This window comes from Cynocephalus volans, chromosome X (assembly GCF_027409185.1).
Source record: "Cynocephalus volans isolate mCynVol1 chromosome X, mCynVol1.pri, whole genome shotgun sequence".
Lineage (NCBI taxonomy): Eukaryota > Metazoa > Chordata > Mammalia > Dermoptera > Cynocephalidae > Cynocephalus > Cynocephalus volans.
The window spans coordinates 116,279,214-116,293,739 of NC_084478.1; the positions used below are offsets into that span (position 1 = coordinate 116,279,214).

At 36.8% G+C, this 14,526-nt stretch overlaps 1 protein-coding gene across 1 annotated transcript in view; it reads left to right on the top strand.

Annotated features, from left to right (window-relative positions):
- Positions 1 to 14,526, top strand: part of NRK (Nik related kinase) — a 135,537-nt gene that overhangs the window by 81,250 nt on the left and 39,761 nt on the right. Inside the window, exons 10-13 of the mRNA XM_063084051.1 lie at positions 5,228 to 5,306; positions 6,391 to 6,566; positions 8,091 to 8,154; positions 8,575 to 9,736. Of these exons, the coding sequence (XP_062940121.1) occupies positions 5,228 to 5,306; positions 6,391 to 6,566; positions 8,091 to 8,154; positions 8,575 to 9,736 (1,481 nt within the window). The remainder of the gene's footprint in view (positions 1 to 5,227; positions 5,307 to 6,390; positions 6,567 to 8,090; positions 8,155 to 8,574; positions 9,737 to 14,526) is intronic.

Sequence of the window (14,526 nt, forward strand, 5' to 3'; positions counted from 1 at the left end):
AGAATGGCTACTCCAGCTCTTTTTCCATTTCTGTTTGCATGGTAAGTCTTTTTCCATACTTTCACTCTTAGTCTATGAAAGTCATTATAGGTGAGGTGGGTCTCTTGAAGGCAGCATATAGTTGGATCCTCCTTTTTAATCCAGTCAGCCAGTCTGTGTATTTTGATTGGGGAATTTAATCCTTTTGCATTAAGAGTTGTTATTGAAAAGTGTTGATTTACTCCTAGCATTATATTGATTTTTGTTTGGATGTCTTAAATGTCTTTTGTTTCTTTCTTTCTGATTTACTGTTTGTCTTCTGTATTTGTTGGTCCCTTGGGTTGTAGATAAACTTTTTTTTTCTTCATTGTTGGCATTTTTATTTTACTAGTGGGTTTTGATTTTTGGGGGGGAATTTTTATGGCAGTGGTAGTTAATTTTCAGGTACCAAACCAGGTACTCCCTTGAGAATTTCTTGTAAGAGTAGTCATGTGGTAGTGAACTCCCGCAGTTTTTGTTTTTCTGAGAAATATACTATTTGCCCTTCATTTTTGAAGGATAGCCTTGCAGGGTACAGTATTCTTGGCTGGCAATCTCTGTCTTTTAGTATTTTGAATGTATCACCCCATTCCTTTCTGGCTTTTAGGGCTTGTGATGAAAAGTCTGATGTTAGTCTGATTGGGGCTCCCTTATAGGTGATTTGATGCTTCTTTCTTGCACCTTTTAAGATTCTCTCTGTGTCTTTTAGTTTTGCCAATTTGACTATAACATGTCTGTGAGAAGACCTTTTTGGGTTGAATACAGTTGGGGTCTTTGAGCTTCCTGAATCTGAAGATCTGTGTCTTTTCATATACCTGGGTAGTTTTCTGCCACTATTTTGTTAAATATGTTTTCAATGCAATCTCCTTTTTTCTCCCCTTCCAGAATACCCATGACTCAGATATTTGTGCGCATAAAGTTGTCTGATATCTCTCTTAGATTTTCTTCAATGTTTTTAATTCTTTTTTCTTTTATGTTGTCTGCCTGTGTTATTTCGATCACCCCATCTTCAAGTCAGAAGTTCTCTCTTCTGCTTCTGCAAGCCTGATGATTAAATTTCTGTTGTGTTTTTTATTTCACTGAATGATTTCTTTAGCTCGGCCAGCTCTGCTACATTCTTTTTAAGGGCATTGATTTACTTGTACATTTTTTCTTTCAGGTCCTGTATACTTTTTCTCATTTCATGTTGTCTAGCTGAGTTTTCTTGTATTTCATTTTTTTTCCTTAGAATTATCTCTTGATATTCCTTGTCAGACATTTCAAGGGCTACTTGTTCTATAGGATCTAGAGCTTGAGAGTTATTACCCTTTTGTAGTGTACTTTCTTGATTTTTCATATTTCTGTTATCTTTCCTTTGATGTTTAGTCATTGTGGCAAGGGATTTCATGGCCCACTGGTTTGACACTGTTGTCTGGCTAGAATGCTGCTGGGGATGCCAATTTGGCACACCTGCCTCAGTGTCTCCTCGGTCACCCGCTGGCACCTCAGGTGCATGGTTGCCTCGGGTCTTAGGCCTCTCCAGGGAGACACTTCTCTGGTCGGCATGCACTTGGCTGGGCTGGGGGTGGAGTCCAGCAGCAGGAAGGCCTATCGGCTGGGTCACGCATTGGCACCATGTGGTGCATGGTCTCTGCGGATCTTGGGCCTCTCTGGTGGTGTGCCACTCTGATCGGTGCATACTCGGCCGGGCTCCATTCTTGGTGTTTTTGAATGCCAGGTGAAAGAAATACCTCTGGCAGTGAGTGGGAAGGAATTGCTTTGCTTTCCCCTCTCTGAGCAGACCACATAGGTTTGAATGTTCCTGTACGCTCTATCTATACAATATGCACCCACCAAGTTTTATAAACTTGGTCTATCTTAGCACTGTGTTTCAAGGCCAATGGGAGAAATTTCAAGGAGTAGAAGTAGTAGTATCATAATTGTTGAGAATTTCTGGTGTCTCTTGGAATATCAAAGAGGGGCTAAGATAAAGCTAAGACAGATGTAGAGATCAGGTTGCTGCTGCCTCTATCCTAGTGTCCAAAAAACTACAGAGTGCCTAAGTCAGGTGAATAAAAAATTGATGATGGAAAAAACTAAGATGTAAAAAATTACATATGCATACCACATATATAAAATGGAAACGAGACTGGGGAGATGTGAATTACTCCTCATCATCACTGAGTATTTCTGCTTGGGAAACATGATTAGAGTATGTTGCTGCTGTTCCTCCTCCTCTTCCTCTTCCTCGTCCTCCCTCCTTCTCCTCCTTGTCCTCGCTCCTCCCTCCTTCTCTCTCGCTTTAAGTACATAGTATGCTATCTCACATTAGCATTGATGCATGGTTTTGGTTAGGATGCATGACTGCATCAAGTAGTATCATTTGCCATTTTTCCTGGGTGCTTCTCACCATGTCTTTAAAAAAAAAAAAACAAGCACTCTACACTTTGCAGCTTTGTACTTCTTGGTTCACCATTTTTTTGTTTCACTTTTTTTTTTAATTCTAAAAGGCGAAAAAAGGGCTGATGATCATACTCATAGGAGGAGTGCAGAGAAGGGATTTGGCACAGAGTACGCAAATGACAACCTTCTTGCAAAAGACAAGTGAAGACCAGGAGATTCTGAACTCAGAAGGAGAGAAAATAGGGCCAGCCAGCCTGCAGAAGTAATTGAAATGGTACAACTTTGGTCATGAGCAACTCTAGACAGCTACCTTACTAGAACATTTCTTTTTCATCAGCCTCCTTTATTGCCTGGAGTATTAACTTTTCATTGAAATGATTGTCATCATTTTAACTGCAGAAATCCTCTCGGTTATAATAACTACCATCTCAGGGGTGATGGCCTTCCAAAGTGACACTTACCTGATAATATCCTCTGAGATCCAGATAACAAAATTATCTTCCTTTGGTCTTTTTTTGGTGAATTTCTCCCAGAGAAGTCAAAAGAGAGGAAGATTAACTTCTCTCTGAAAGGTTGCTATAAGGGTTCTGAGAAAAGAACTGGACCTTTGCACACCAGGACCTCCTTTAGTCCTTAGGTTCCAGTTAGGAATTAAAACAATGTGGAGACCTTTAAATCAAGTCCAGAACATTGCTAGTAGTCATTCAAACATCAGAATATCATAGGCCAAATAATATTAAATAGATGTGGTTCTTAGCCTCTCCATTCTTTATAGAAAAATGAATATTTTCCTAGAGGAGAAGCAGGATAGGGTCAATAATTTACTCTGACTCCACTTCCTTGTCAAGGGTCTACACCAGCCCTTACCTTAATCTGGACTATATATTTTCCTATTTTGGCTTTCTCTTTGATGTTGCAGATTACTTTTAATATTGTCAATGATGCTTGTTTATAGTCCTACTTTTGTTCCTTGTGGTGTCCCTTCCTCACACCCCATGTCAATCTTTACCTGAACGTGTCATGATTCAGATTTGCCCGTCCCATGAAGAGGCTCATTTCTTTAGTATTAAGAAGATTCTTTCAGATCTCAACATGTGTCAGGAATAAACCACATTATTTAACCTAATTCAGACTAAGCACAGTTTAATAAGTGTCCAACCCCTCAAGAGATATGTTTTTTTAAAGGAGGTTTGCTATTTCAAAGGAATGATCATCTAAGGGTGAGCATTTAGGCAGTGTTATGAGATATGGGTTGGAGAGGGCATTTACTGTGACATTCCTAAAATTAGACCATATAGGAAACCATCCTCAGCTGCTATTGACATAGCTCTGCACCCATCCTATGCACCATTCCTTTGTGAACTCTTCCTTTCCCTTGATAAAAACTTGTCTAGTCTGTGTCCTAACTCTAGGCCCCTGAAGATGTTGTCAGTTGACTAAATGATGCTTAGATGTTAATAAATGACAACTGCTTAACATTGTATGAACTCACTTACAATATGCTTAAAGAACAGAACCTGATGACTGATTGGAAACAGTATGGGAGTAAATATGACCCTGATCTATTGAGCTTGGAGCTAATTCTACCTTCAGTTGTAAACATACACCTTCTACTAATTTATACTCATGTAATTGAGAACAAATCTTGGCCTTTGAAAAATTGCTTTTGTATCACTCTAATAAAATCACACTGGGAAGTTTTTTCTACTACTGTGAGAGACCAGTCTGGCACTGTAGGTTTTCTGGGGATGCATTTTGGAAGAGTCATTAATATCAAACTGCCCTCACAAAACTGACATGCTTGTAGTGTTAGGTGAAATTTACACTATTGCTCTCCATTGGGGACTTTTTACACTGCCAGTTTTCTTTATTCAAAACACAAGAAGAAATATGTGAAGTGAGACACATATTTAAACGCTTACACAAAAACCTAGAATTCCCAAACTGATGAGGTAATTAATTTATATAGCACATTTTGGAATAGGCTTTTCTTTGTATGCCTGTGTGTATGAAAAAACACAATGAAGGTTCAGTAATTTGGCACAGACTTGAAGTGCAATATAGTTTAAAAAATCTTTATTATAATATCAGTAACTAATGTTTATTTATTAAGTGCCTACTACATACCAGACACTTTTACTTCCAAGTTGCTATTTAATCCTTACAGCAACTCTTTGAAGGGATTCCTGCTACATTTCCTGTTTTTCAGGGAAAGAAACTGAGGTGCACAGATAGGTTAAGTAGTGTAATTTTCCCAAAGTCAAAAAGGCAGAGCTAGGATTAGAACTAGATGATCTTTAGAAGGTCTGTTCTTAATAGTTAGTTGCACTATATTTGCCTCTTTTGCTAGGACTCTCAGCTTCCAAAACAGATTCTTCTCAGCTTTCTAGACCACTAAACCATTGCTTTTTTAAATATATTTTTGTGCTTATCTACTAATCAAGTTAACTTTCTCAGTCTATAATTAAATATTCCAATTTTACAATGGTAAGTACCTGAAATATGGTAACAGAAAAGTGCTTATCTCCACCTTTGGTTAACTTTTATAGATATAAATTATCAACCATACATTTCAAAATTTTTTTCTAGTTGGATTTATTATTGATTTGTCATACTCAGTTATGGTAAAACTTTAGAATCTTACATAATGCAATGTTTGTGTTAAAATGAGTTTTTTCTTAACTAGATTATTTTATATCTGTTCATCTCAGCATGTGTCTACTCAACATGATATATGAAAGAACACTGAGAATCCCCACTGGAATGAGGAGTGTACTCTGTAGTTACCCTTCTCATTCTTTCTAAACTTATCTATTTCCATTTGCAGCTCTGTGTAATCTTCAGCCCCTGGAAGCCCTCTTCGTTATTTTGCGGGAATCTGCTCCCACAGTCAAATCCAGCGGATGGTAAAGATGAATGTCTTAATCCCCTTAATTCACTGACTTGACATTTTTAATGTAGCAAAGAAGTTTTAATTCTTTTGGTCAGTCCTGCTTCAACCATTTTTGTTGGACAATATTTCCTAAAATCCATTATCTTAATTGGGAGGTCTGAATGACCAATTTTCATTAAGAACTACTAGCCAACTAAAAATAAGTGATATCCTCCATAGTATATTATGATGATATTACTGTCCTGCCACTAATGGGCATATTCAGTTATTTCCTCAGTCATGGGATGGAGCAGTGGCAACTATTTGTGAAGTTTCTCACTGACTAGATAGGCACTCATTGATTATGATAGACACCCCTTTTGGTTGGCCCATTAAACCAAACATCCACAGACCTAAAGTAGAGGATTTGTTCTCCCAGGGTGCTACAGGCCAGCTAAACTTGGGAATCCTTCTCTCTGAAGCTTGTTGATCTAGTACCTTAAACTCTTGCATATTCTTAGTATTTATTGTTTGCCCTAGTATAAGTGGTGACTATGATTTGATTGCTGACATTCTTCCTCGTGATTCAATGTAACCCTTTCCACAGATTCAAGCTTTGTGGCTGCAGCTGTATTCATGGGCTATTTTATAAGATTAGTTAGTCCTGGTGCCATTAACACCCTCTTTTTGGGTCATTACATTCATTCCTCAGTAGCTAAAACTGCATGTTGTCAAGTGACACGTTCAGGCTTCAGAGTATGACTGTTGTGGACTGACCAATCTAGTCTCATGGACTACATATATCACATTAACCATTTAATTGCCATATCACCACTTGAGTTTTTACTTATTCCATACATACAGCTGAATTCATTGAAGTTTCTAGTATTATTTGGGTAGAAAATGCTGTTGACTGTGGCTTCTTTTTCTGAGGTTTAGATGGCCTCACTGTATAATGTATGTTGTCAAGCTGCAGGATGTTTGCCAATTGACAAGGCAGTTATAGCTAGAGGCAATTCTTTCCAAAAATATGACCTTCAAAGTGGCATGTGGGTGGGGGTGGGACTAGGTGTGGTGGGCCTAAGAATACTTTTATCTCTTTGACACATTTCATTTAGGTCCCGCAAGTTCCACAATTTCATGGAAAAATGCATGATAAAAAATTTTTTATTTCGTCCTACTTCTGCAAACATGCTTCATCACCCATTTGTTCTGGATATAAAAAATGAACGACATGTTGTTGAGTCGTTAACAAAGCATCTTACTGGAATCATTAAAAAAAGACAGAAAAAAGGTAAAATCTGTGAAGTTTCATTGTACTGGAATGAATATTCAAATGAGAGCAGAGTTTATTCTTTTATCGTTTTCAGAAAAAAAATTAAGAATTAGGTTAAAAGTAAAAATTCTAAGGTCTTCAGTATTTAGTTTTTCCAATAATATGCTATGTGCTCTTATTCAATTCATTTCCTCTTTCTGAGCACCTATATATATAAGGTTTCTCATCATTGCTAGTTACACCTGGAAAGTATTCATATTTACAGAGACCCTGAAAGCCTCAAATAGAATTTTGTGATGTGCCAATTTTAAGTAAACTCCTATCTAACGAAATAAAGTAAATGAAAAGGTAACAAAATCTGTATCTTACTGTTATTTTTCAGTTGATATTTTAATTGACTCTACAGAGATAAATGGATTTGTAATTAATCATTTAATGATTACTAAATTTGAAATAATGTTTGTGTACCATATAAATCTAATTTTGTGTAGTAATCTCCATTATATGATGTAATTAAGGGAATAAATTTATAAAAATAAAAGTAAGCTTCTTCCTATTAATGCCAAAAATGGCAGGATAGATTTTCACCAAATCCAGAGGAAACTACTTGAGAATTTAACTTATAGGTTATGTGGTATATTCCACATATAATTTCGGGGACCATAGGCATGGTTGAGAGTAACAATGGAGTGCCTAAAAAAGATAACAGGCAACCTCAGATTAGCTTCAGCATTAATTGCAATGAAGCTTGTTCCCTCTGCATAAATATATGTATCCAGTTTGGAAGTCAGGAGCAGCAGGAATTAATTTATTTGCCTATGGTGATGAAGTCCTTGGACCAGTGTCACAGAGGCCAGCTAGTCTCAAATGGGTGCAGGAAAGCTACACATCTGCTGGATAATTTGCTAATTTCCAGAGTTACAAGGTTTACAGAATGTTACCTGCAGGAAAAGTCCCATTTATAAGGAGGTTACATTGAAGATATAAAATATAATTGCCTGAAACATTTTAATATAAGAAATTTAAAAGAATCTCTTTCGTTTGTAAGCTTCTATATTTCGATAGTAACAACACAGCTGGCAAGAAAGAAGCTGAACATTTTCAGTGTGTTAAGTATAAAACCCAGAATGAAGATTTTACCTTATTGAAAAGACCAAACATCAGTCCCAAGCCATAAAGTTCTTACATGTAGAGCCCACATCTCTAAGCCATGCTCAGCAACCATCTAGAGTTTTTCTTGTCCATTCTCCCTTTGTCCTATTCTCTTCTTTCTCTGTAGAATTGCAAAAATCAGGTTGTTAAATTTTCTTTCCTATGCCCAGAGAAATTCATCTGCATGCAATAGCTGTATTGTGCTGCAAAAGTAGTCCTAGGAACTAGAATATTGTCTATGTCACCAACGAAGAGTGTTTGTAGAGCTACCTTATTCTTGCCCTTCCGAATTCACTCCACATCCTGAGCATTAGGGGGTACAAAGTGACTGAGGTGAATTACATGCATCTCTGCTGACTTTATGCATTATTTTTTCTCTTTCATAAAAAGGGATACCTCTGATCTTTGAAAGAGAAGAAGCTATTAAGGAACAGTACACCATGAGAAGATTCAGGTGCGTTAGACAAATTGCATGTATAATTTGATGATAGTAATTAACCTGAGGCAATTGATTCTGTACTGTTACTTTTGACTCAAAAAAACAAGCCTTTCTGATACAACAAATCACAGACTGTTTTCAAGAGGTATTGAGTAGAAATATTGAGGAGAATTTTTTATTACTACCCAAAGACTCCTTACTATCTGTCAATAGAATGATCAAGTAGTATCAGACTCCATTAATAATTGAATATATTGGTAATACAATGTTACCTCTGGGATATTTTAGACATTACAGGAATCGTTCCAGGAAGATTTACTGAAAATATGTTTGTTGAAGAAATGTCCATCTTTTAAAATAAAAACAATTCCACTGAATGGCTCTATTCCACTGAAAATTTTAATTGTATGGCAATAACTTATATTTTTATTTCAGAGGACCCTCTTGCACTCATGAGCTTCTGAGATTGCCAACCAGCAGCAGATGCAGACCACTTAGAGTCCTGCATGGAGAACCTTCTCAGCCAAGGTGGTTACCTGATCAAGAAGAGCCACATGTCCAGGCACTTCATCAACTACAGGGAGCAGCCAGGGTGTTCATGCCACTAAAGGCTCAGGACAATGCACCTAGGCCTCTACAAGGGCAAGCTCGGGCACCTCGACGACTACAAGGGGCAGCTCAGGTTTTCATGCCACTACACGCTCGGGTTAAGGCTAAGGCTTCTAGGCCTCTACAGATGCAGATTAGGGCACCTCCACGACTACGGAGGGCAGCCCGAGTGCTCATGCCACTACAGGCTCAGGCTAAGGCACCTAGACCTCTACATGTACAGGCCCAGGTATCCAAAGGGCAGCAGGACCAGGACCAGGCCTCAGAACAGACACAAGATCTAGACCAGGTGCCAGAGGAATTTCAGGGGCAAGATCAGATACCCGAACAACACCAAAGGCAGGGCCAGGCACCTGAACAACAGCAGAGGCTGAACCAGGTACCTGAACAGCAGCTGGAACAGAACCAGGCACCTGAACAACCAGAGGTACAGGAACAGGCTGTTGAGCCTGCAGAAGAAGAGACAGAGGCGGAGGAACCTGAGTCCTTACGAGTGCATGCCCAGGTGTTCCTGCCCCTACTGTCACAGAACCACCATGTGCTGTTGCCACTACATTTGGATACTCAGGTGCTCGTTCCCATAAAGGGGCAAACAGAAGGGTCACCTCAGGCACAGGCCTGGGCCCTAGAGCCCCCACAGGCAGTTGGCTCAGTTCAAGCACTGATAGAGGGATTATCAAGAGACTTGCTTAGAGCACCGAACTTCCATAACTCAAAGCCACTTGGTCCACTGCAAACCCTGATGGAAAACCTGTCGACAAACGTGTTTTACTCTCAACCAGAACAGGCACAGAAGAAAAAATCAAAAGTTTCTAGTCTAAGGCAGGCACTAGCAAAAAGACTGTCACCAAAGAAATTTAGGGCAAAGTCATCACGGAGACCTGAAGAGCTGGACTTCTCAGATCTAGAAGCCCACAGGCGAAGGCGCCAATGCAGATGGGAGGATATCTTTAATCAGCATGAGGAGGAATTGAGACAAATTGAAAATGTAAGAGTTTTTGATATCTTTACTGAGTCAAAAATGCAGAGAAAATGTGCTAGTTGTTTTTCCTCTGTAAAATCAAATAAAATATATATCCTTGTTTTCTTCAGATTTACTATATGTTTTGTGCTTCAAAAAATTATCCTGAAATTTCTTGATATTTGTGACTAAATTTTGCTTGAATGATGCAAGTAATTGCTTAATGTATCTATATGAAAATACAGCTTTAATTATTCATTTGCTACTTATTATTTCCTTAACCAATAAAAGGACACCATCTGCACATTTTGCACATTTTAAATTACTATTTTGAATCTTTTAAAAATAACTTTTGTAATTTAAAATGTCAAAGATAACTTATTAAAAACAAAAACAAAGACAAATTTGGTTTTGTTTCCCTAACTTCTAAGTTAATTTGCTCTTTCTTCACACAGAATGCTGAACTGTATTATTTGAGTGAATTACATTCATTTTTATACTTTAGGATGTTAAAATGAGAAGGAAAGGCAGTTTCCAAAACATTCCATATACACTTACCATATTTATGACTTGTCTAAGTAATTTGCCACTGATTTTACATAATTAATCAGTGACGTGTCTGCACAGTACATGAAACAGGTTACAAATAGGTCCCTGTGCCCTTCGAAATGTGGAATATAATATATTAATCTCTATTTTATGTATAACAAACAATAAAACACCACTTTTTCAAAATCCTCTAATACAAGTGGATATAATATGACTGGAATTGTAGAATTTATTTGGCAAATCTAATCAGATAATGAAGAGTTTCTGGGCTTGATAAACAAATTAATGAAGTTAGACAAGATTAGGAGAACAGTTGTTTTCTAACAGCATACATAAAGCATTCATTTATGTAAAAGGAATCATTGGGATGATCCTAAATTAAACCCTGTTATCCACACCCATTTACCTAATAATAATTGCTATAGTAATTACAAATGAACCATGTCTGAATATCTTGATAAGAAATTCTTTTGTTCGTGCACATTGAGCCAATTGAACAAATGCTAATTCCCTGATACATTTAACATGAACAAAGGTAAAAGCAGCAAGAGAAGAAATATCCAAATGGGGAAATGGACAGCTTGCAGACAAAGAGGGAGATATAAAAAGAAAGAAACCAGGTGGAGAAGGGGATGTATGACTCTAAAATTATAATATTTGGCAGAAATTAAGGCATCTAAAATGGTAAAAACTACTCTTAATGAACTCTAGTAACCAATTAGATTTAATGGGTTTTGCATTTATGAAAAAGACAATTATTTATCTCTGAAAGACTCATAGTATTACCAACGTGGCAAATATTTACCGTCATTCATTGTTTTAAGTATATATGTGGGAAGCCATTCTAATATAGAATAAAAAAGTCTGTAAATACTAGTTACCAGTCTCAGGACCATAAGCTCTTGTATGGGCATTCATGTCTTTATGTGTGGTCCTTAAAGAAAGCATAAAGTAAAAGAAAATTATTGAGACTATAGTCCAAGTCTTTTGAAATATCTGAAATTATATTTACATTTTTTATAAATGCTTTATTTTAAAGTTCAATATTGACCAGTGTAATCATTTTTTGTGTCTCTTCACCAGTTCCTCCCTCACACCCCCTACCTTCCCCCCTCCCCCTCCCCTACCCCTCCTCTGGTAACTTCACTTCTTTTCCCGCCTTCTGAAAGTTCAACGTATTATTGTGATTGTTGTATCTTTCTTTTTAAATTTTTATTTGTTTATTTTTATCTCCCACTTAGAGTTCAGACATGTGGTATTTTGCCTTCTGTGCCTGGCTTATTTCACATAACATTATTTTCTCCAAGCTCATCCATGGTGCTGCAGATGGCACAATTTCATTCTTTTTTATGGCGGAGTAGTATTCTCTTGTGTATATATGTACACCACATTTTCCTTATCTAGTCATCTAACGTTGACCATTTAGGTTGACTCCAACTCTTGACTATTATAAATAGACCTATGATAAAAATGGGGGTGTGAAGGTATTCTTTTGACATGATGATTTCCATTTTTTAGGGTATATACAATGGGATTGCTGGATCTTATGGCAGTTCTATCTGTAGTTGTTTGAGGAATCTCCATACCATTTTCCATAATTGTTGCACCAACTTACAGTCCCACCAACAGTGTAAGAGGGTTCCCCTTTCTCGACATCCTCACTAGCATTTGTTTTTCTCTGTCTTTTTGAAAATAGCCAGTCTTACAATGTAAGTTGATATCTCAGTGTTTTTGATTTGCATTTCCCTGATGCTGAGTGATGTTGAGTATTTTTTGATGTGTCCCTTGGCCATTTGTATAACTTCCTAAATGAAATGCCCGTTCAGCTCCTTTGCCCATTTTTTAATCAGGTTATTGGTTTTTTACTATTGTTTGAGTTCCTTGTATATTCTGAGTATTAAGCCTTTAACAGATGCATAATTTGCAAATATTTTCTCCCAGTCAGTAGGTAGTCTTTTCACTCTGTTAATTGTTTCTTTTGCTGTGCAGAAGCTTTTGAGTTTGATATAATCTCGCTTGTGTATTTTTCCTTTTGTTGCCTGTGCTTTTGGGGTCATACTCATAAAGTTTTTGCCCACTCATACTTCCTGAAGTATTTCCCCTATGTTTTCTTTTAGGACTTTTAAGTTTCAGATGCTTTATAGTTTTCTAATGTTTAAGTCTTTAATCTATTCTGAATGGATTTTGGTATATGGCGAGAGGTACAGGTCTAGTTTCATTCTTCTATTTATGGATGTCCAGTTTTTCCAGCACCATTTATTGAAGAGGCAGTCTTTTCCCAAATGTACATTCTTGCTGCCTTTGTTGAAGATGAGTTGGCTGTATGTTGTGGGTTAATTTCTGGATTCATTATTCGATTGGTCCAAGTGTCTGTTTTTTTATGCCAGTACCATGCTGTTTTGGTTACTGTAGCTTTGTAGTATAATTTTAAGTCAGGTGGTGTTATGCCTCTGGCTTCACTTTTATTTTTGTTTTTTTGTTCAAGATTGCTTTGACTATTTGGGATCTTTAGCTGTTCGTTATGAATGTTACGATTATGTTTTTCTATTTCTGGAAAGAATGTCATAGGTATTTTGATGGGCATTGCACTAAATCTGTAGATCGCTTTGGGTATTAAGGGCATTTTCACAATATTAATTCTTCCAATCCAAGATCATGGAATATCTTTCCATTGTTTTTTGTCCTCTATAATTTCTTTCATTTTTATTTTATTTTACTTTTTCAATATGCAGTGCAGTTGATTATCATGTCCCTTTAACAATGCCTCCCTTCCCCCTCCCTCTAACCCCTCCCTCATCTACATCATATCTGTTCACTTGTCTTAACAAGTTCAAGGAATTGTGATTGCTGTTTATTCTCCCCCCCCCCATTTATTTGTTTGTATATTTAATTATTTATTTATTTTTTACTCTGACAAGTAAGAACATGTCACATTTCTCTTTCTGTGCCTGGCTTATTTCACTTAATATAGTTTTATCTAAGTCCATCAATGTTGCTGTGAATAGTAGTATTTTATTTTTTCATACTAGTGTAGTATTCCATTGAGGTATATAACACTTTCCTTATCCACTCATCTGATGATAGGTGTTTAGGCTGGTTCCAACTCTTGGCTATTTTGAATAGTGCTGCAATAAACATGGGAACACAGGTATCCCTTTCACATGATAATTTCCATTCTTCTAAGTATATATCCAGCAGTGGAATAGATGATCATATGGTAGATCTATTTGAATTTGTTTGAGGAACCTCCATACCATTTTCCATAAAGGCTGCACCATTTTGCAGTCCCACCAACAGTGAAGGAGGGTTCCTTTTTCTCTGCAACCTCACCAGCATTTACCTTTCTAAGTCTTTTGGCAATTAGCCATCCTAAATGGAGTGAGGTGTTATCTCAAAGTGGTTATGATTTGAATTTCCTGAATGCTAACAGAAGTTGATCTTTTTTTCATGTGTCTGTTGGCCATTCATATATCTTCCTTTGAAAATTGGCTATTCAGCTACTTTGCCTATTTTTTAATTGGTTTACGTGTTTTTTTACTAAGTTGTTTGAGTTCCTTGTATATTCCGGATATTAATCCTTTGTCAGATGTATATTTTGGAAATTTTTGTTTGTTTGTTTGTTGTTGCTGTGCAGAACCTTTTCAGTTTGATCTAATCCCATTTGTTTATTTTTCGTTGGTTGCCTGTGCTTTTGAGGTCATATTCATGAACTCTGTGACCAGTTCTACTTCCTGGAGTATTTCCTCTATGTTTTTATTAAGGAGTTTTAATTGTTTCAGGGTGTATATTTATTTCTTAAATACATTTTGAGTTGATTTTGGTATATGGTGAGAGATGTGGGACTAGTCTCATTCTCCTACTTATGAATATCCAGTTTTCCCAGCACCATTTCCTGATTAGGCAGTCTCTTTCCCAGTGTGTAAACTTGGTGACTTTGTCAAAGATCAGATGACTGTAGGTGTATGGGTTGATTTCCGGATTATCTATTCTGTTGCATTGGTCCATGTGTCAATTTTTATGCCAGTACCATGCTGTTTTGGTTATTACACCTTTGTAGTATAATTTAAAGTCAGGTAGTCTTATGCCTCCAGCTTTATATATATATATATATATATATTTTTTTTTTTTTGCTGAGGATTGCTTTGGATATTTGTGGTCTTTTGTTATTTATTATAAGTGTTAGGATTGTTTTTTCCAATTCTGAGAAAAATGTCATTGGAATATTAATGGAGATTGCATTGAATCTGTAGATCACTTTGGGTAGTATG